The sequence below is a fragment of the Oryctolagus cuniculus genome, chromosome 9 (genome assembly GCF_964237555.1).
Source record: "Oryctolagus cuniculus chromosome 9, mOryCun1.1, whole genome shotgun sequence".
In the NCBI taxonomy this organism is placed as follows: domain Eukaryota; kingdom Metazoa; phylum Chordata; class Mammalia; order Lagomorpha; family Leporidae; genus Oryctolagus; species Oryctolagus cuniculus.
The window spans coordinates 81,081,081-81,103,643 of NC_091440.1; the positions used below are offsets into that span (position 1 = coordinate 81,081,081).

A 22,563-nucleotide genomic window follows, 5' to 3' on the forward strand; every position below is an offset into this window, starting at 1 on the left:
CATGTAGTAAGAGTCTGTTTGGCAGTAGGAAATTGACTAACTGTGTTCCCACCAGCAATGAGTGAGTTTCTGTTGCCACATTCTTATCAGCATTTAGTGTTTCAGATCTTTGCAATAGATATGTAGTGGTATGTTACGTTTGTTACAACATGTGATGTTGACTATCTCTTAATATCTTCATTTTTATCATACTTTTATCTGCCTATCTTCTTTGGTAAAGTATATGTTGTGAACTTTTGCCTGTTTTTCAATTGAGCTGTTTGCTTCCTTACTGTTGATTTTTAACAGTTTTCAAATATATTTTAGATAACAGTCTTTATCAGATACATCTGTTGCAAATACGTTCTCCCATTCTACAGTTTAACCTCTCATTCTCTTTCTTGAAGCAGAAGTTTTAAATATTTATGAAGTCAAATTTATAAATTTTTTCTTTCATGGAATATGCATTTTGTTTTGACTCTGAAAAGTCATCATCATACTCAAGGTCATTTAGATTTTCTCCTGTGTTACGTTTTAGAAGTCATATAGTTTTGTGTTTACATTGCAATATAAGATCCGCTTTGAGTTGAGTTTTGTGAAGAGTATAAGGGCCACCTCGAAAGTGCTTGTTTTGCACGTGGATGTTCAGTTGTTCCAATATCATATGTTGAAAGAATGTGTTTTAGAAGGAGGTACCTTTCTCTGAAGGGAGAAAAGAACTTCCACTTTGATTATGGCCTTGTCTATATAAAGTCAGAGTTTGTGAACTCAAAAGGCTTCCACAGCCTTGGCAGCTCATGACAAGAGCCTCAGGTGATCACTGACATCATAAATAAGGGTGTCAGTTGTTAAATCAACAACAGGAGTCACTGTGCACTCGCTCCCCATGTAGGATCTCTGTCCTTAATGTGTTGTACTATGAGAATTAATGGTAAAACTAGTCTTCAAACAGTACTTTACTTTGTATGTCTGTATGGGTGCAAACTGTTGAAATCTTTACTTAGTAAACACTAAGTTGATCTTCTGCATATAAAGATAATTGAAAATGAATCTTAATGAAGAATTGGATGGGAGAGGGAGTAGGAGATGGGATGGTTTGTGGGTGAGAGAGTGGTTATAGGGGGGAAAACTGCTATAACCCAAAAGTTGTACTTTCAAAATTTATATTTATTAAATAAAAATTTTCTAAAAAATAAAATAAAGATGTTAATGATTTAAAAAAAGAAGAAGAATGTCTTTTAGACAATGTATTACCTTTGCCCCTTGGTAAAGGTCAATTGATTATATTTGTGTGAGTCTATTTTGGGCTCTCTGTTCTGTTCCACTGATGGGTTGTTCTGTTTTTTTGCCAATAGTGCACTATCTTGACCACTACACCTTTATAGGAAGTCTTTTAGGGGCCAGCGCCATGGCTCACTTGGTTAATCCTCTGCCTGAAGCGCCGGCATCCCGTATGGACACCGGGTTCGAGTCCCAGTTGCTCCTCTTCCAGTCCAGCTTTCTGTTGTGGCCTGGGAAGGCACTGCAGGATGGCCTAAGTGCTTGGGCCCTGCACTCACATGGGAGACCAGGAAGAAGCACCTGGCTCCTGGCTTCGGATTGGTAGCAGCCATTTGGGGGGTGAACCAACAGAAAAGGAAGACCTTTCTCTCTCTCTCTCTCTGTCTAACTCTACCTGTCAAATAAATTTTTAAAAATTAAAAAAAATTGAAAGTCTTTCATTTGAGTAGTGTCAGTTCTCCCATTTTGTTCTCCAAGATTGTGTTGACTATTCTAGATCTGTTAGTTCTTCAAATAAACTTTAGGATCAATTTATCAAATCCACTGTCTTGTAATTTCTTGTTAGAGTGGACACTTTAATATTATAATGTAGCAACTTTCAAAATCAGATCTTTGCTCCCAAGGGCTTATTTGTTTAGTGACTTTCTGAATCAACTAATTCTTGGAAATCTGTATTCTTTGTCATATATGATCACCGCAGTCTCTACTCAGTTAATTTAGTGTTCATCAAATGATTGGAGAGAGATGTCTTCAGATACCCTGACCCAGGATGTCTTCCAGTCTTTGTTGAGAAGCTCTTTGTACATGTTACACTATGGCTTCAACACTCCAGCAGGAAATGGATAACTCTTGCCTTAGCCTTTACTTCCCACTTGTGTAGATTATCAGGATCAGCCAAAGCTTTCTTGGTTATTTCCTGGTATGGACACAGTTCTGCAAATGTGCTTGACCTTCTCAATTGCTAAGAAAATGTTGAAACTTTTTTATGTGCCCTATGGATAGCTCATTTCCCCGACTATCCTCTTTAAGCTACTTGGTCTATATCTTGTTTGGTCCAACTCTTATCATCAATTTAAATAGCTGTGATGTTGAATAAGTGCCACTGATTTTCTTTGACATACACCTTGAGTAAAAGCTCTTTTCAATGATGAGCTTGGAGTCAGGTCAAATTAATATGACCCCTATGAATAGGATCTTTCAGGGAACTTCCAGGCTACTCAGAAATGACAGTTCTTTGGGAATGGAGGTTTTGAGTGAACTTAAATCCATTCTGTCCTCTCCAATGGCAACTAGGCTGCTGGTTTTCACAGCTACTCTGATTGCAATGACAATGGTTTTGAAATCTCCTGAAGAGCTGGGTAAAGTTGCAGGGAAAAAGCAGTATACTCAAATGCCACAGAGCATACTATTCTTATATACATTCAACCATTTCTCTTGAATAAACATTAGTTAGTTCATTACAAGCCTATATTAATTGCCAGCATTTAAAGAGTTGGTTTTGACAATATTTGCCAGAACAACTATTCTTGTTGGTTTTATGGAGGAGAAATTTGGAGGTCATCTGTCATTTTCTAAATTCAGTTTTATTCATGAATAATTTACATTTTAAAAAACTCACCAATTTGAAATGTATGATTTCATAAGTTTTTTAAAATGCATATCATTATGTAACTATCAAAGTCATGATATAGAACATTCTCTGTACCTCAAAAGTTCCCTCTTGCTGGTAACTGGCAACCCTACAGATCCATCTTCTGTCACTATAGTTTTGTCTTTTCTAAAATTTTTAATAACTGGAATCAAATAGTGTGTTCTCTTTGTGTCTAACTTCTTTTATTTAGGATAATGCCTCTGAGATTCATCCATATTGTTGCATGTATTGGTGGTCAGTGCCTTAAATTGTTGAGTATTCCATTGTATATGCACAACGTTTAAATCCATCTACCAGTTGATAGTCATTTGGGTTAATTATAATTTTTGGCTGTTTTGTAAATCTTTATGCTATGAATAGTCAAGCTCAAACCTTTTTGTGATCATATGATTTTTTTTATCTTGGAATTGTTGGTCAGATGTTAAAAATATGTTAAATTTTATAAGAAAGTGCCAACGTGATTGCCAAAGAGGCTGCACTTTTGTGAAAATTTAAGTAGTTCTGCATCTTTGCTAATCCTTAGTGTTGTCAGTTGTCTTGCTTTAAGCATTCTGCTGTGTTTGAGGTGGTATCTCATTATGATTTTAATTTTCATTTTTCCCATAACAAATGATATTAGATATCTTTTCCCTTGCTTCTCTTAAAAGTGTTCCTATGTTTTGTTCATTTTAAAAATAAGGTTGTTTGACTTATTATTGAATTTAAGAGATCTATATGTATATGTATGCTGCATGTAGTCCTTCATTAGGTGCTATATATATTTTGCAACTACATAGAGAAATACTTATTAAGATATATTTAAGCAGATATCTGAGTTTGTGGGCAATTCAAGGACATAAAATTACAAAGTCAAATCTAGCTAGTCTCCAGTTTTAAAAAAATACTAAATAAGGAGCAGGCATTTGGCCTAATGGTTAAGATGCTTATTATGATGTCCATATCCTATAGCAGAGTATTTGAGTTTGAGTCCGAGTTCCAGCTCCCAATTTCAGCTTGCTGTTAACACAGATCATGGGAGGCAGCACCGATGACTCAAGTGACTGAGTTCCTGCCACAAACATGGAGGTCTGGATTGAATTCTCAGCCTCTGGCTTTGGCCTGGCCCAGCCCCAGCCATTGTGGGCATGTGGAGAGTAAATCAGTGAATGGGATCTTCCTCTCTCTTTCTCTCTGCCTCTTAAATAATAATAATGATAATAATGATGATAAGGATAATTATGATAATAAAGTTCCTGCCTGTATCAGAAAGTTTAAAGCATACTCAAGTATGTGGTATATAAGGGATGAATGATGTCTTTGATGTCTTTTGTGTATATAGTAGATCAAAAGCTTTTTCACAGAATAGAATTATTCATTTGTGTTTCCAAACCATAACAGAGGGACCAATTTGTTAGATAAGTACGTTTTATAAATATCAGGCAATCCTTCCCTAAACAAACCTGTTACAGATTTGCCAAAGGAGCAACATCAAAATTTGTTTTGTTTTGAACTTCACACACCACTCTTAGATAGAGATGTTAGCACATGTGGAACTGGCCAAGAAGATAGGCTGTCAGTTTTGGAAGCCAAGGCCAAGAACTCACCAAACACAACTTCAGAACAGATGATCAGCTTCTAATACCAATTGCCCATTATATGTAATGCTAGCATGAGTGTGTACTCAGTGAGTAATTTGGAGATGGCTGAAAATGAGGAAGATCATAAAATATTTCTCAGTCAATGACTAATATGATAAAAAGTTGAGAAATACAACTGGTTTCAATGTGAAGCAAAACATGTGGTAGTGAAACCAATTATAGGTATGTTGTCTGACTCTTGGTGAAAAATGAGAAGGGACTGAATTATTGTGGAAGGAAACGAAATACTTCAAATACTTAAAAAAAGTATAGTTCAGGATTTAGTGATCAGTGAATGTCAGTCTTGAAGAAGGGGAATCTCAAGATGACTCAATTTTCTACGTTGTGTTTCTACGTTGTGTTTGTGGCCTATTGGTGATGCTGTTATTCAGTGCAAGACAGTAAACAGGAGAAACAGATTTGGAAAAGAATGAAATGAGTTCAGTTTTTTTTTTTATTATTATTATTATTTTTTTTTTTTTTGACAGGCAGAGTGGACAGTGAGAGAGAGAGACAGAGAGAAAGGTCTTCCTTTGCCATTGGTTCACCCTCCAATGGCCGCCGTGGCCGGCGCACCGCTCTGATCCGATGGCAGGAGCCAGGAGCCAGGTGCTTTTCCTGGTCTCCCATGGGGTGCAGGGCCCAAGCACCTGGGCCATCCTCCACTGCACTCCCTGGCCACAGCAGAGAGCTGGCCTGGAAGAGGGGCAACCGGGACAGAATCCGGCACCCCAACCGGGACTAGAACCCGGGGTGCCGGCGCCGCTAGGCGGAGGATTAGCCTAGTGAGCTGCGGCGCCGGCCCAATGAGTTCAGTTTTTATATTTGAGTTTGAAGGGCCAGCAGCTCCCCACATTTGGAGGAGAGCCATGAGTGGTTGGAGATGCAACTCCAGGGCTAAGGTGAGATACATGGGCTGGAGACAAAGGATTGCATGTCATGAGAATTCTTGAAACAAACAAACAAAAAAAGGAACAATAAGGCCAAAGGCCAAATACTGCTCAGTTGCTCAGTGACATGAAGGAGATAGCATTGAGAGAGATGTAAGAAATCAAGAAGTCAGAATTTTGAATGTCAAAGATGAAAAGAGTTAAAAGGAATGGTGAGTGGTAATTAACATCTATTACTAGAAGTAGGTTTTTGTTAAAAAGAAACTATGGTATTTGTGACTAGAAAATCATTCAGCAAAAGCTGAAAACAGTTCAAACATCCAAGGTAAACCGATTGTATGTTTTCATATCAGGAAGTACTACCCAGAAAGAAAGATGAATAATTACTGCTATATAGAACACCATGGATCAATCTCAAAAACTCTGTGATGAATGAAAATACCCACTCAAAAAACACATAATATGATTCCACTTACAAGATGACCATTAACAGACAAAACTATCAATGGATGATAGAAGTCAGAAAGAGGATACCCTTGGGGATAGTGGGAAGAAATGAGCTGGTAGAGAAAACTGACATTAAATAAACACAGAGAACTTTCTGTTGTGAATAAATGTTCTTTATCTTTTTTAAGGGCACTTACAGTTGTCAAAAATCTTAGACTAAAATCTTAAGATCTGTACATACAAAACAAAAGCCATTGGTTAAAGATGAGAGATTGAATACCGGGGGTTGCTTGCTTCTGAATTCTCAGTGGTTAAATCAGTTAAGTTATCAGTTAAGATGCCACTTCAGATGGTCACATCTTCTATCAGTATGCCTGAGTTTGAGAATCTGCACTCAGGACCCAACTCCTGAGTTCAGCTTCCACTCCCAATTCCAGATTGGCATAACCTGGGAGGCAGCAGGTGGTAGCTCAAGTTTTTAGGCTCACGCCACCCGTGTTGTCATATTGGAGGTCTGGATTGAGTGCCTGGCTCCTGGTTTCAGTCCAGCCTGGCTCTGGCTGTTGCAGACACTTGGGGAATGAACCAGTAGATGTGGAATTTCTCTCTCTTCCTCCTCACATTCCTGCCCTCCTACCCCCCATGCTTTCAAATAAACAAAAATTGAAAAAATATATGCTTAAAAAGTAAATAAATAAATCCTCACTAATTTACAGAGAGATATTTCTTTTTTTAACTTTTATTTAGTAGATATAAATTTCCAAAGTACAGTTTATGGATTACAATGGCTTTTTCCCCCTCATAACTTCCCAGCCACCCAACAACCCTCCCATCTCCCGCTCCCTCTCCCATTCCATTCACATCAAGATTCATTTTCGATTATCTTTATATACAGAAGATCAATTTAGTATATATTAAGTAAAGATTTCATCAGTTTGCCCCCACACAGAACACAAATTGCCAATACTGTTTGAGCACTAGTCATATCATTAATTCACATTGAACTACACATTAAGGACAGAGATCCTACATGGGGAGTAAGTGCACTCCTGTTGTTGAGTTAACAAATTGACACTCTTGTTTAAGGCTTCAGCAATCTCCCCAGGCTCTTGTCATGAGTTGCCAAGGCCATGGAAGCCCCCTGAGCTCGCCAACTTTGATCTTATTTAGACAAGGTCATAGTCAAAGTGGGAGTTCTCTCTCCCTTCAGAAAAAGGTACCTCCTTCTTTGATGGCCCGTTCTTTGCACTGGGGTCTCACTCGCAGAGATTTTTTTTTTTTTTTGCCAGAGTGTCTTGGCTTTCCATGCCTAAAATACTCTCATGGGCTCTTCAGCCAGATCCAAATGCTTCAAGGGCCGATTCCGAGGCCAGAGTGCTGTTTAGGACATCTGCCATTCTATGAGTCTGCTGTGTATCCCGCATAAACAGGACTAGTGTCTGCTAATACTAACTGATAGAATTAAAAAGGGAGAGAACGATCCAACATGGGAAGCGGGATACACAGCAGACACACAGAGAGATATTTCTTTGTAAAAGCAAATGTCCACACATGAGAGAGATCATAACTACAAAATTTTCAAGCAGAAACATGTAGTTAGCAAGCCCAAGAAAAGGCATAAAATAACTCAATTTTCACTGTATAAATTCTAAAATACTCAAAATTAGTAGTGAGGATAAAGGGAGACTAAAAGGAGGAGGATTGTTTGTAATTCTATTTGAAACTAGGTAGAGCCTTATCTACTCCCACAATCTATATCTAAACAACTGCTCTCACCTCACCAGAAGTGCAGGAGTTGATTCCCTGCACAGACCACAAACAGATGTTCCCCAGACAGGGGCATCAAATGTAGTTGAAGATGGGATTTTCTATTGAAACTGGAAGCCCCCCTGACAATCTGTCTGCATTCAAGGGTTGACATTCCCAGGCCTCTTCCCAGTCTGTCTATAACTAAATGTTGACATCCAGCTCTAGACCCTGAAAAGGCACTCAAGAGGAATTTGAGTTCTGAAAAGTTGGATCAGTCCATGGTGAAGTAAGAAGGGCAGCAAATCCTAGCCAGAACCCGTCAGAAGGATTTGGGAGACCCAACTCCAGGGAAATTAAATTGATAGATTCATGTGATGGAAAAAACCTGGAAACTTAGATAATTGGGGAAGTGTTTGAGTTTGAATTTAAGGATGAGCCTATAATAAACCAAGGAAACAAGCAAGATACTAACTCCACAGATAACAGAAAGTTTAGAATGAAAGGAAAGTAATCAGAGAATGGCATGCATGTGAATAGCTTTTCCAGGATCAATACTGAATATTGATTCATGGAAAAAATTATGAATTATAATACAGTTTTGTAAGAGTCAAAGGTGAGTATGAGTGTGTGGGAGTGTGCATGGTAAGGAGGTGGGAGTGAGTAATAACCAAGAAGTTTCATCTTCCATAGAACAAAGATAATAGATAATTACATAACTGAAAGATTAAGGAGTAATAACAAACAGTACTAGAAATAAACACCAGAAGCAAGGGTTAAAAAAGTTGCCTCCAGCGGCCCGGCGCTGTGGCACAGCAGGTTAATTCCCTGGCCTGAAGCGCCAGCATCCCATATGGGCGCCAGTTCGAGTCCCGGCTGCTCCACTTCCAATCCAGCTCTCTGCTATGGCCTGGGATAGCAGTAGAAGATGGCCCAAGTCCCTGGGCCCCTGCACCCATGTGGGAGACCCAAAAGAAGCTCCTGGCTCCGGGCTTCAGATCGTCACAGTTCCAGACATTGCGGCCAACTCGGGAGTGAACCATCGGATGGAAGACCTCTCTCTCTCTCTCTCTCTCTCTCTCTCTCTCTCTCTCTCTGCCTCTCCTCTCTCTGTGTAACTCTGACTCTCAAGTAAAAATAAATAAATCTTTAAAAAAAAAAAAAAGTTGCTTCCAGAGAGCGATAAATGGAAAAGGATATGAGGGGTAGTGTTTGACTCTTTGAATCATATGCATTTCTTTTTTTTTTAACTTTTATTTAATAAATATAAATTTCCAAAGTACAGCTTTTGGATTACAGTGGCTTTTTCCCCCCCATAACTTCCCTCCCATCTCCCGCTCCCTCTCCCATTCCATTCACATCAAGATTCATTTTCAATTATCTTTATATACAGAAGATCAATTTAGTATATACTAAGTAAAGATTTCAACAGTTTGCACCCACACAGAAACACAAAGTGTAAAATACTGTTTGAGTACTAGTTATAGCATTAATTCACGTTGTACAACACATTAAGGACACAGCATATGCATTTCTAATTGTGGTCTTAACAAAGAAGTCAAATAAAATAATAAGGGTATTTAGAAAAAGAATTTCATGAATCTTAGATTATGAAAGTTTGAAAACTCAATGAAATTCGAAGATAGTCTCAGCAAGTTGAGTAGCAAAAGGAAGGTAAAAGGGGGCCAGCGCTGTGGCACAGCAGGTTAAAGCACTGGCCTGCAGCACTGGCACCCCATATGGGCGCTGGTTCAAGTCCCAGCTGCTCCATTTCTGGTTCAGGTCTCTGCTATGGCCTGGGAAGGCAGGCAGTGGAAGATGGCCCAAGGCTTGGGCCTCTGCACCCATGTGGGAGACCTGGAAGAAGCTCCTGGCTCCTGGCTTTGGCCTGGCCCAGCCCCAGTGGTTGTGGCCATCTGGGGAGTGAACCAGCAGATGGAAGACCTCTCTCTCTCTCTGTCTGTCCCTCTCTCTGTAACTCTGCCTTTCAAATAAATAAAATAATTTTTATCTTAAACAAAAAAAGATAAATGATGGAGTAGTTAAATAGACACTCAGGAAAAGATGAGATTGAAAGAATAGTGATAGTTTGCCTTAGTATGATTCTTTAGGTAGCTAACTAATGGTGATTATATTTATCTAGGACAGGAATGATCATAAAGAGAGAGAAGCAGTGAGGAGAGTCTGCTGAGGAGAGAGGGAGTAGGTGAGGTACCAGAGTCCCAGATGAAGTGGTAGATGCTGGACTCAAAAGAAAGATTAAAGGGTCAGCTTTTAAAAAGAAGGGGATCATCTTTTCTTGTAAAGCAAAAGTGAAGAGGGCAGGATCAGTGAGCATGTAGATGCCATTCATGATGAAGGAAAGGATTAGTAGCAGCACTCAGGACTAATAGTTTCTATTTTCTAATTGGCAGTGGTGCCTAAAACATGGGATTAGAGACTGAGTCTCCTGATGGGCTGGGACTGGGCTCCCTGTTGAGGGTGAGACTCAAAGTGTGTGTGTGAGCCAGCGTGGGCTGCCATGACGGACTGTGGGTGTGAAGTTTCCACCATAGAAGCTTGCTTTCTCACAGTCCTGGAGGCTGGAGAGTCCACCATCAGGGTGCTGGCAGGGTTCCCAGTGAGGTCCTCTTCCTGACCCCAGACAACCACCTCTGCCTGTGTCTTCACATGGCAGAGAGAGCAAGATGCAGAGACAGCAACAGAGCCCACTCACTCATCTCTTCTTCTAGGGACACTAATCCTGTCTGATAAGGACTCCTCCCTTATGACCTCATTTATCTCTAATTACCTTCTTACCACAAATACAGCCACATTGGGAATTAGGACATCAATCTAGAGTTTTAGAGGGACACAGTTTAGTCTATAGCATGTATAATTCAGCACAAATTCAGCACAAAGTTAGCTTTCCATTCATTTCCGGCCACCTGAGAGCAGGAGAGAAGACAGATGGCTTCATTGATTCATTTTGGGGAGTTAGCAGTACAGACTTAATGGTAGGTTAAGGTGACAAATGAATCGAAGAGCTGCTGAAAGTACTGCTACAATTATTGACCCTTGGTTTCAAGAATGGCAGAAACAGAAGTCAGAAAAGAGCTGGGTTTAGATTAGGCAAGGGGTGGAGAGCAGAAGCCTGAGTGGCTGTCTTCTGAGGTCAGAAGGCCAGAGCACAAATGGCAGCTATTTTACAACCTGCCATCTGGAGGAGGGGTACCATCACCTGGGGACATAATTGTCTGTTTCTATATTTGCAACCTTCATAGTAGAAATAAGGGAGGATTATGAAACTGGAAAAAGGATTTAGGTTCAACGGTGGTTGTAATCATTGGTCTTTATCCTTTCTTTTTAGACGACTGAACACGTTGAACAAGTGTGCCTCAATGAAACTTGATGTGAACTTCCAAAGGAAGAAGGTGAGTGCCCACATGTTAACAAGGAGCAGGATTACACCAACAGAACCTAAGCAAACATTCAGAAATGTAACCTCTGTCTATGTTTGTTCTCTACATTTGCCATCTTACCATAATCCTCATAAATAATCCCACAATTCACTCAGGCTGAGATCAGTTTATTTTACTTGTTTATTCGCTTCATTTTTTTTAATTAGACAGTTTTCATAAAGATGTAAAATATCTCAATTGTGATTCAGAAGTTTGTTTAGCTATAAATATCAACCCCATATTGGACTCAAATCCTCTACAGTGATTAGTAGATTAAGACTGTTCAGAAAAGATCTATGGACCCACACCAAAAGTGTCTTCTAGTTCATTCTTTCCAGCAGCATTTTATTTTAAGGACATATCAAGATTGCATTCCCTCTCAGATTCAATTGATAATGGGTTGAGGGCTTTGAGGGACAGTATAACCACAAACTATTGAGTCTGCCTCATCTCTCGCCATGATCTCCCCTCACAAGAGTTTGGTTAGCTTTAAAAGCCACCTCGCTGCCTTCCCCTTATAGGATTGTGCATTTACTGTTCCCTCTCTGTGAATAAGAGGAGATTTCAGTCTCAAAATAAAGCTTTACAGGTTGAGTGCTGCTAATCTGAAATCCGAAATGCTCCAAAAACCAAAACGTTTGGATCATGATGTCAGCACTCAGAAAGTTTAGGATTTCAGGGCACTTTGAAGTTTACATTTTTTATATTAAGGTTGCTCACCCAGTTTAGTCTATGCCAAAATCTGAAACACATCTAGTCCCAAGGATTTTTGAATAAGGGCTATTCAACCTGTATTTTATTGAGCACTTACTGTGTTCCAGGAGCTAGATAATACACATTGCACACATCTCATTTACTCCATGGAGGTAGGGCTTGTCTGTTTTCTAGGTGAGCAAAGTAAACCCTGAACGAGCTAACTGTCTTGCTGGTACTCATGCAGCTAATAGCAGAGCGGGCTTGCAACTTGAGGCATGTGTAACTCCAAAAGCAAGATCCTAACCACTGTGCTGTGCTGCCTCCCTTTCTCACCAAACGGATCCTTTTTACAAAATTCAGAATTCAGATCATGGATGCCTTTTTCACTTAACATCTCCACTATGTGACAAGCCCCAGGCAGAGAAAACAGCTCTGGGTCGAAGAAAGTGTTCTTTATTCTGGTTCACACAGAGAAATCATTACATTGAATGGATTTTGAGTCATTCCTGAGTAACCTAATCGTTAAAAATAACTCCAACCTGAATTTCTGCTCTAAAATAGCAGTGCCCTTCCCCCAAATAAAAAAAAAATCAAATGGATTTTGGTTGACCTCACCTTAAAAACAATTTGGTGTGTGAACTGGGAACTGAAGGTTTAAGCTAAGGAGGTAAAAAGGTGAAAGACAATATCCAGAGAAATATTAAAACATGAGCAATTTGTCCAGGCCAAAGACAAATTAAAAACGTGGAAATAAACCTCCTAACAGCTGTCTGGCTGAACGGCCCCCTTGAGAAGCATACCTACTATTTGAAGCATGAAGGTCAGATGTTGTTTTGATTGTAACACATGGTTCTTATTAAACCGCACACAGCCATGCCTGTGTGACTCAAGTGGAGGTCCTCAGATGGCTGCTCTGTACAGCTGCCTATCTAGATGGTTAGCTGTAGTGTCCCACAAAAGAAAATGCCAGGGGGCTGGGTGTTTAGCACAGCGGTTAAGACTGCTTGGGATGCCCGCATCCCATATCAGAGTGCCTGGATGGAAGTTCCTGCTCCACTTCTGCTTCCAGCTTCCTGTTAACTGTGAACCCTGGGAAGCCGCAGGTGATAGCTAAAGTACTGCCACCCACGTGGGAGATGTTACAGACTGAGTGCTGGACTCCTAGCTTCCTGGCCCAGCTCTGGCTGTGGTGGGCATTTTGGGGGAATAAATCAGCAAGTGGAAGATGTGTGTGTGTGTATGTGTGTGTGTGTGCATAGGGGGGGGACTGCCTTTAAAGTAAATAAACAATTTTTAAAAACAAAATGCCAGGGCGCTGGGTTCTAGTCCCAGTTGCTCCTCTTCCAGTCCAGCTCTCTGCTGTGGCCCGGGAAGGCAGTGGAAGATGGCCCAAGTGCTTGGGCCCCTGCTCCCGCATGGGAGACCAGGAGAAGCACCTGGCTTCTGGCTTCGGATTGGCACAGCGCCGGCCATAGCGGCCATTTGGAGAGTGAACCAATGGAAGGAAGACCTTTCTCCTGTCTCTCTCTCTCACTGTCTGTAAACTATATCTGTCAAATAAATAAATCTAAAAAAAAATGCCAAAAAAAAAAAAAAATGACATGATTTGTTCTCCACAGAGTAGAGTGATTGGACTTTTTTTTCTCTGTCATCAGCTTTTCAAAAACCACAGGCCAGGTAGTAGTGAGCAATAGTTATTAGATTCTTCACGTGCTACCTTCTCAAAAGCTCCTCTGTAAACTGTGTCACTTGAGTATTCTGACATCCCTGACGTATTCCTCCCATTGGATACAGTGGTACATATCTTCACAGCTGCTACTTAGCTACAGGCCTCAGAAACACATGCCCTTGAGTAAAGTATTGATTTTTCACACTGTACATTACAGAATTGTGGCCCAAATTTTCAAATACATGATTCCCACGCATCCCACTTGGAAATCTCAGTAATGACCAGCACTCGTGGCCAGGCGCAAGCCATGATGTGGGAAGCACTGGGCAGTGCAGCCTGTTTCTCTGATCTGCCCTTACATGAGTCCCAGGCAAGTGTTGTGTGTGTGTGTGTGTGTGTGTGTGTTTTGAAGAAAATATGCGTAGGGGCTAAGGGAGGCCAACTGATCAAAAATAGAAAGTGAGGCTTGACAACTAAGCACCCTGAGAAGCTTCAAGCAACTTTGGAATTCATTTATTTGGAATAAAAATAAGACAGCAGCATTTCCTCTCAGTTTCTCCCCCTTTTAAGCGATCCAAGAAAATAGAAATAGAATCCTCATCTCCAATCTGCCGAGGCCCACATTTGTTCAATTCTGCAGCAAGTAGACTCCAAATGAGTTGACTCTGTGGGGCCTCAGTGTTTCTTCTCCCCTTGCAAAGTGTTGGGGCTGGAAAAGGGTGACATGAGCTTGCTTAGCAGCGTGTGTGGTTGGCAATGCTGGCAGGTGCTTCCTCTCTGCCAGACTTTACGCCACGTCACAAACACAGAAATTGAAGGGCTTTGTCCCTTGCCCAATGTCACAGAGAAATAGCGGGGGCAGGATTTGAACCCAGGTACTCTGGTCCCAGACAGCTCCACTTCACCTTCCAAAAATATTCAGAAACATGTGGGAGCTTAAGTGCACTTTTGACCTTTGGCCTGAGACCTGGAAGAGTCTCAGATTTCTTCTGTAATGCATTCCGCCAACTATTTGTGTTGGTTTTAGAAGAAGGCTATTTCTTGGCACCTACGAGAGAACTTCAAAAACTTCATGGAAAACGGAATTGCAAGATAAGTTTATTTTAGTGCAAAAACAGTTTTTGCTCGTAATCTGCATTTTCCACAAACTTTTTGAAGACCCCATGTAAACTGAAATCCACAGTGTATTTATTGTCTTCATGGCAAGTTTTAATTCTGCACATCTGGGTGGGCTGACCCAAGGATGAAAATGCGAAGTTCACTAATACGTGAATCTGGTGAAGGAAGCCTTCTCTCTCCTGGATTAGGCATGTACTTGTCTTATACATCAAATGTCTCTTGCAGAGCACCAAACCAAACACTATACCTGCCCTCACTCAAGATAGTATCTAACCATTTTGCAGAAGAGCAAAGTGATCCTTTTAAAAAAATAAAACTTATCTTTTATTATTTACTTATTTGAGAGAGACAGAAAGACCTTCCATCCATGGACCCCCAAAATGTCCCAAACTGCTGGAGGTCCAAAGCCCAAATTATGGGACTCGATCCAGGCAGGTCTCCCACGTGGATGCCAGGGACCCAATCACTTCAGCTATCAACGCTGCCTCCCAGGGTGTGCGTTAGCAGGATGCTCTGAGCAGGAGTCCAGACGCGCGAGAACAGGCATTCCAACTGGTGTCTTCACCTCTCAGCCAAGAACGTTTAAGGCGGCTTTGAGATCAGCGTGCCTGTCTGTCGCTGAGACTCGCTAACACTCAGCCAAGAGGCATTTCGGGAGAGCCTGGGGCCGCCAGCGGGGCCGCCCGTGGCTTCGGGCCTGCCCAGCAGCACATTCCTGCCTGTGATGAGGCTGACTCAGCCACTGCGCTCCAGTTCTCCCGCAGGGAAGACAGGCTCGGAGATTTCTGTGCAGCTAGGGATTAGCTGACTCCCGCAGCTGTGGATTCCTGTGGGCTCCTATTGCTCATGTAAAGATACAGCCAAATTCCTTTCTGTTTTTGTTTTTGTTTTGTTTTGTTTTAAAGAAAAGGGAAAAAGAAACCTTCTTTTTGGAGTGTCTGGTTGGCATCTGTCTCTGAGGAATATATAATTTCCATGAAGAATGCTCTCACTTTTAGAAAAAGCCAACCAGCCGGAGGTTCATCTAAATTGAAAACTTAAAGACACGAGCAAGCTTCTCATTCTCACTTGCAGAATTCAGTCTGGCCTCGTGGTGATGGTGAGGGTCCCCCGTCCTGAGCTCCTCCTCCTGATGACCGGGAGGGTTAGTGTTCGCACGACACAGTCGCTGTGCAAAGGGAAAGTTGAGCCCAGAGACTCCAGGAAGGCTGTCTGTGAAATGAGAAAGGAGAGGACATGTGCACACGGCCCTTTCCTACCTTCCCTCTTACTGAGCATCTTCTGAGACAGAGGAGCTTCAAAAGAAGGGTCTGGTAAAAAGTTAGGATTTTTGTGAGACCGAGGTGGAGAGCAACATGGAAACCATGACTAATTGGCACCTTGCCGCCAGCACCTCCTGGCCCAGCTGACATTGGCACGTCAGAGGAGCTGCAGCTGTTGACAAGGTCTCCACCCAGATCCCCACCACCTCGCACACCCCCGCCTCTCCCACCAAATAAGACACTCCTGGCAGCTCCAAGCAGCAACGTGCAGAGGGAGAAACACGACTTTGTGTCCATCAGTCACTTGCCTGGTGGTATTAGCAGTCTTGCACTGCAAGTAATTACACGTGAATGTCCTAGAACTTTAGGATTTTTGAGTTGGGAAAAATCCTGCATCAGGTTTTCCAGATTTCCACTCCCTTACTACAGGATTCTCAGCGAATCCTTCACAGTTCGCTTTGCTTCAGCTTATAAGCTTTTCCACGTGATGAGCCCTTTTTACAGCAAGGCAGTATGCTGGAATCTCAGAAGAGTCTGCCATATAATCAGCTCAGACTCATGCAGTGTAAGTTAGCCTATCAGATCCCAGCTCTTTCCTCCAGAGAAACATAGAATATGGATTTCCCCCTTTACACAGCCGCCCCCAACTCTGTTCTCTAGAGCAGGAGTTGGCCAGCTGCTACTCCTGTTTTTGTAAATAAAGTTTTATTGCAACACTGCCACATCCATCCTTTTCCCAGTAATATTGGAGTTGAGTAATTGCAACAGAGATTAACCACATGGCCCATAACCTTTAATTATTTGCAGTCTGGCCTTTACAGGCGAAGTTTTCTGACCCCTGCTTAGTCTAGAGTAAAGTTTCCTAAACTACCTATAATGGCTGACAGTTCTCTGTACTTTCAGTGCCAGTCTGTCATAGACACTGTTGTAAGATTCAATCCAAATGAACTATTATAAATGTGAATGTTCTTTAAATGATAGAAAGTGCAAGCCTAAGGTTGTTGTCATTAGGCTCAACCGACACAACATTGCCTTCCAGTAAACATAGTCAGAACAAATATAATAGGAAAGAGAAAAAAATTACAAAACTGTTCATATATTTTTTAAAACTGTGCCTAACATGAAGAATCATGATTGTGCTCGTAGTTTGTTCAGCTGTATAACCAGACATATAGTTCACTCAAATAGCAATTGCCCAGATTAAACACCTATATAGACACTTTGAACTAATACTGTGATTCAGAGCACATAATATTTTCATGTGATGGTGAGTTTCTTGTTTTTTGTCTAATTTAGGCTGAACTGACATCAATACTACTTACAGGGAACAATGCACACCTAAAATGTTTCTTTGTTCTAATATCAATCATCATTGAGGAATCAGCCTTACACAGTGTGTTGACTAGAATGAAAGAAAAGGTTTTAAAGTAGTTTAAAAGCTTAGAATATTCCTTTTAATAGTTTATTTGAAATGAAGCACATGATGTTATATTTTTAAAATTCGTCTTCAACCCCTCATAATCAGTCATATAAAACAGTTATAAGCTTATAAATTTAAATTTTCCTTGTGTGAAACAATGAATTTTATGCATTATACACTTTGGGTTTCGGTAGATAAACTAATCAACTCTTTTCAGGAGTAAGGCAAGTCCACCAATCTCTGGCTTAAGCAATATAGCTCTGTCAATGATGCCAAGTGGTTTTTTTTTTTAAAGGAGACAGGTTTTTTTTTTTTTTTTTAAAGTGTATTAATTATTTGAGAAGTAGAGTTACAGACAGTGAGAGAGACAGATAGCGAGGTCTTCCATCCACTGGTTTATTCCCCAAATGACTGCAATGGCCGGAGCTGGACCAATCTGAAGCTAGGAGCCAGGAGCTTCTTCTGGGTCTCCCATGTGGATGCAGGGGCCCAAACACTTTTGCCATCTTCTACTGCTTTCCCAGGCCATAGCAGGGAGCTGGATCGCAAGAAGAGAAGCTGGGACTAGAACAGGAGCCCACATGGGATGCCTGAAGGCAGAAGCTTAGCCTACAGTGCCAAGCGCCAGCCCCACCAAGTGGTTTTAATGCTTACTCTAAATTTCTGTACCTATCTCAGCAAGTTTAGAGATCTCCAAACCCTGTGATTACTAGGTCACAAGTTCTACAGTTCCTCATCTCTAAGCTAATCTTAGTTCTTTCAATCACCCTTCCCAGGAGGTTGTGGTTCCTAACTGCTTTGGTATACAGATTATTTCTTCTCTAGAAATGCACCCTTAAAATGTGGCACGTAGAAACAGTGCATCGTTCTTGATGTATGTAATCAGTGGAGAATACAGTGGACACTGACCTTCCTAGTCTTGGGATCCAGGCTCTGGTCATCCCTCCTGAGGCTGACATCTCTGTTTAGTAACCATACTACATGATTGACTCACATTAAGCTTAAATTTGCAGAACTCTCAAGGCGTTTAATAAGAACATCTAGGGGCTGGTTCTGTGGTACAGCGGGTAAAGCCGCCGCCTGCAGTGCTGGCATCCCATATGGGCACCAGGTTGGAGTCCTGGCTGCTCCACTTCCAATCCAGCTCTCTGCTATGGCCTGGGAAAGCAATAGAAGATGGTCCAAGCCCTTGGGCCCCTGCACCTGTGCAGGAGACCTGGAAGAAGCTCCTGGCTCCTGGCTTCAGATAGGCACAGCTCTAGCTGTTGTGGCCAATTGAGTAGTGAACCAGCGAATGGAAGACCTCTCTCTCTCTCTCTCTCTCTTTCTCTCTCTGCTTCTCCTTCTCTCTCTGACTTTCAAATAAATAAATAAATATAAGAACATCTATTGAATGAGGTTCATTACATCCTGCAAATCCTATAGTTGATTTTTGAAGTTAGGGTCATTAATAGTTTGCTTCCTGAAACTTCATCTTATTGAGAAGTCATCCTTCAATTCTGTTAAGAGCTTTATGCATTTCAATATTGTTAGTCTGTGACTGACAGATAACTTTATCACTTTTAGGTTTATAGGGCATTTGTACCTGTAACCATATTTGGTTCCATGGAGAAACCATGCTAGGCGTGCATTGTTCTTGTTTTCATCTTTCAGCTGAAGAAACTGAGTCGCAAGGAGGGGGCCTTGCTTCACTTAAGATTGCTTAGCACATAACATTGTACCATGTTTACATTTCAAAAGCATGAGTTCTTCTGGCTCAATCAAGTTGCTTTTAAAATAGTCATGATCTTGAAGCATACCTGTAGATGTTCCTCCCTCAGCTGATTTCAGCCTCTTGATCCCTCTCTGTAGTGTAGTTACTCAACCAGGTACTAACAAAGCTTTTTGTGCCATACAGGATAGTTACCTGTCATGGCCACATCAGTATCATGGCAAGCCTTTTGTCAGTTACCTGGCTGAACTTTGGCATTCTGTGTTCGTAGTAAGCCCTTGGCTTGCTAAAACCATTGAGGCAGGATTCAATTCAGTTGGTGGGATCTTTCTTTTTTTTTTTTTTTGTTTTTTAATTTTTGACAGGCAGAGTGGACAGTGAGAGAGAGAGAGAGACAAAGGTCTTCCTTTGCCATTGGTTCACCCTCCAATGGCCGCCGCGGCGGGCGCACTGCAGCTGGCGCATCGCGCTGATCCAAAGGCAGGAGCCAGGTGCTTATCCTGGTCTCCCATGCAGGTGCAGGGCCCAAGCATTTGGGCCATCCTCCACTGCACTCCCTGGCCGTAGCAGAGAGTTGGCCTGGAAGAGGGGCAACTGGGACAAAATCCGGTGCCCCAACCGGGTCTAGAATCCGGTGTGCCGGCGCCGCAAGGTGGAGGATTAGCCTATTGAGCCACAGCGCCGGCCAAGGGATCTTTTTCTTTATATCTTTATATCTGATTACTAGTCCTGTGATCTCTGTAATCTCCTTGGAGCATTTATAAATAATCACAAACTATTTGTTTAAAAACCCCCCATCAAAATAATTAAATACATGAAATCTGATAATCTCTTAATCGGTACACTTCCAAAAACACTATAGAGGGGTACACCATACTCTACAGGGTCCTGAGTGTATTAAAGACAACTTAAACTCTAGACAGTGGCAATTTGGTGGGTTGTCAAATGAATTTGGAAAATGACACAGACTAAATTACAAACCATCAGAGTAAAAACAATAATAATTACTATAGCATGATTTTTTGCCTTAATGTAATCTGTATAGATCCGTTGAGTTGTGATGGAAAATATAACCTTTACTGTGAGTCATTGCCATTAATTCGTAAGATCCTGTAATAATGCAAGAAACAGACACAGAACCATATTTATCATCTTTGGGACATATAATAAGTGTATGTACAGGGTGCTAAAGGAGAATGAGTGTTTTGTCTTTTTTTGTCCATTTTGTTTTTTATTGCTTTGGTTTTTGTTTGTGTGCTGTGGTTCAAACGACCTTAATGCTGTAACATTTCCCTGAAATTCTTTTTTTCAAGACTTCTGCACTTTTTTACATGCCATGGTTGGGTTGTAAATATCTTTCTGTTGGCCCAAGCTCACATAATAAGCTCTTAGAACCTAGCAGACAGGAGCAGGCATTCCATTCCCCAGTCCACAGTGCCCAGCTTGGCATCGTTTCGTAACCTAAATAAAGGAGTCCTTATCCAGCTAGTATGTGGTTTGCTAACATCAGTAACCAGGTTTGAGAGTCATTGGAGCCAAAACTAAATATTGTAGTTTCTATTTTTAAATATCTATATTTTCTTTAAAAGTCTATCCTTTTGCCTTCTCCAAAACTGCTTGCTAAAGGGCTTTTTCAGATGCCTACTCGATATCAACTTCTCACTGGCTTCCTGAAATGCTATTTAAAAATCCAGTAAGCTCAATCTTCATCTGTCGTGGTGCCTTATATATACATGGCCATCCGATGTAAGTTCCTATGATCTCCATTGCAGGGAGTGAGCAAGAAGAAAGTACCACAAGTGAAGTCTACTTTGAGTGATCATTCCAGACAGAATCTTGCCTTTTTTTCCATTTGTACAATTACAAATTTTTCAAGCCTTTCATCAAAGCTTTATACAATGTTTTTAAAGATCAAAGCTAAATTTCTCACTGTGATGTCAAAGCTATGGAATTCTCGTTGGTACCCTGAGTTTGTACATTCGTCAAATGTGTCGTTTAGTCCAATCTGTACAAAATCTAGATTCTTGAAGGAATACACAAAAATGGAAATATTCCAATAATTTATTGACTATGTGTTTACTTTTCATTGCAAACAGAATATATTGCAAGATTCAGGAGAGTTAGGATAGATATTAGAGATATGAAAAGGCTGATGAGCAATTGAACAAACATTGACAAGTGAACAAATACTCTTCAGTGAGGGACTATTCAATTCATCACCTTATTTTATCTCCTGATCAAACCCAGGAGGCAGGACATTTTTTAAATTTTTATTTATTTGAAAGATAGACAGAGACAGTTGGAAAGAGAAATTTTCCATCTGTTGGTTCACTCCCCAGCTGCCTACAACATTTAGGACTGAGCCAGACCAAAACCAGGAGTCCAGAACTCAATCCAGGCCTTCTTCATGGGTGGCAGGATACACATTAGCAGGAAGCGTGGAGGCAGGACTCAAACCAAACATTTTGATACGGGATTCACCCATCACCAGCAAGGTCTTAACTGCAGCACCAAACTCCTGTTCCAAGGCTTTTTTTTTTTTTTTTTTTTTTTTTTTTACAGGCAGTTAGACAGTGAGAGAGAAAGAGACAGAGAGAAAGGTCTTCCTTCCGTTGGTTTACCCCCCAAATGGGCACTATGGCTGCGTGCTGAGTGGCACATTGTGCTGATCCAAAGCCAGGAGCCAGATGCTTCTCCTGGTCTCCCATGCGACTGCAGGGCCCAAGCACTTGGGCCATCCTCCATTGCACTCCCGGGCCACAGCAGAGAGCTGGACTGGAAAAGGAGCAACCGGGACAGAACTGGCACCCCAACCAGGACTAGAACCCAGGGTGCCGGCACCGCAGGCAGAGGATTAGCCAAGTGAGCCGTGGTGCCAGCCCCCAAGGCTTCTTTTTAATCTCATTTTATAAGTTGCAGAAACTTATTTTGGAGGGACAACTTGTATAGAGACCCATACCTTTTAACTGGTAACACTAGCACTCAGAACCAGGTCTTAGAACCAGATGCCAAAGTAAAATAAAACAAACTTAATTTGCTTAACAAAAAAAGATTGCAGTTATTATAGGTTTGGCATTGAGGAGGAGATATAAATAGTATTAACAGAGGGAAGGGCCCTGCTTGTGATGAGTTTCCTTGTAACAGAATGGAAGCTCTGTGGGGCCCGCACTGTGGCACAGCAGGTTAAACTGCTGCTTGTGAGGCCGGCATCCCATATCAGAACACCAGTTTGAGGAGTGCAGCTCAGAGTCCCAGCTGCTCCACTTCCAATCTAGCTTCCCGCTAATGCACCTGGGAACACAGTGGAAGAGAGCCCAAGTGTTCCCATGTGGGTGACCAGGAGGAGTTCCTGGCTTCCTGGCTTCTGCATGGCCCAGACCTGGCTGTTGTAGCCCTTTGGGCAGTGAACCAGTAGATGAAATCCTCTCCTCTCCTCCTCCCTCCTCCCCTCCCCTCCTCTCCTCCCTGCCTTCATCTCTCCCTCTCTGTCTCTCCTTTTCTTTCTGTTGCTCTGCCTTTCAAATAAATAAATAGATAGATAAATAAATAGATAAATAAATAAATTTTAGAATTGAGTAGGCTGCAAAAAATAATACCAAAAAAAAAAAAAGAAGAAGAAGAAGAAAACTTTCTCTC

The 22,563-nt window shown here is 41.4% G+C and overlaps 1 protein-coding gene across 23 annotated transcripts in view; it reads left to right on the top strand.

Annotated features, from left to right (window-relative positions):
* STARD13 (StAR related lipid transfer domain containing 13) overlaps positions 1-22,563 on the top strand; it is a 583,995-nt gene that overhangs the window by 528,399 nt on the left and 33,033 nt on the right. For all 23 annotated transcript variants that reach the window (XM_017350153.3, XM_070049033.1, XM_070049030.1 and 20 more), the window contains one exon: positions 10,960-11,023. In XM_017350153.3, coding sequence (XP_017205642.2) covers positions 10,960-11,023 — 64 coding nt within the window. The remainder of the gene's footprint in view (positions 1-10,959; positions 11,024-22,563) is intronic.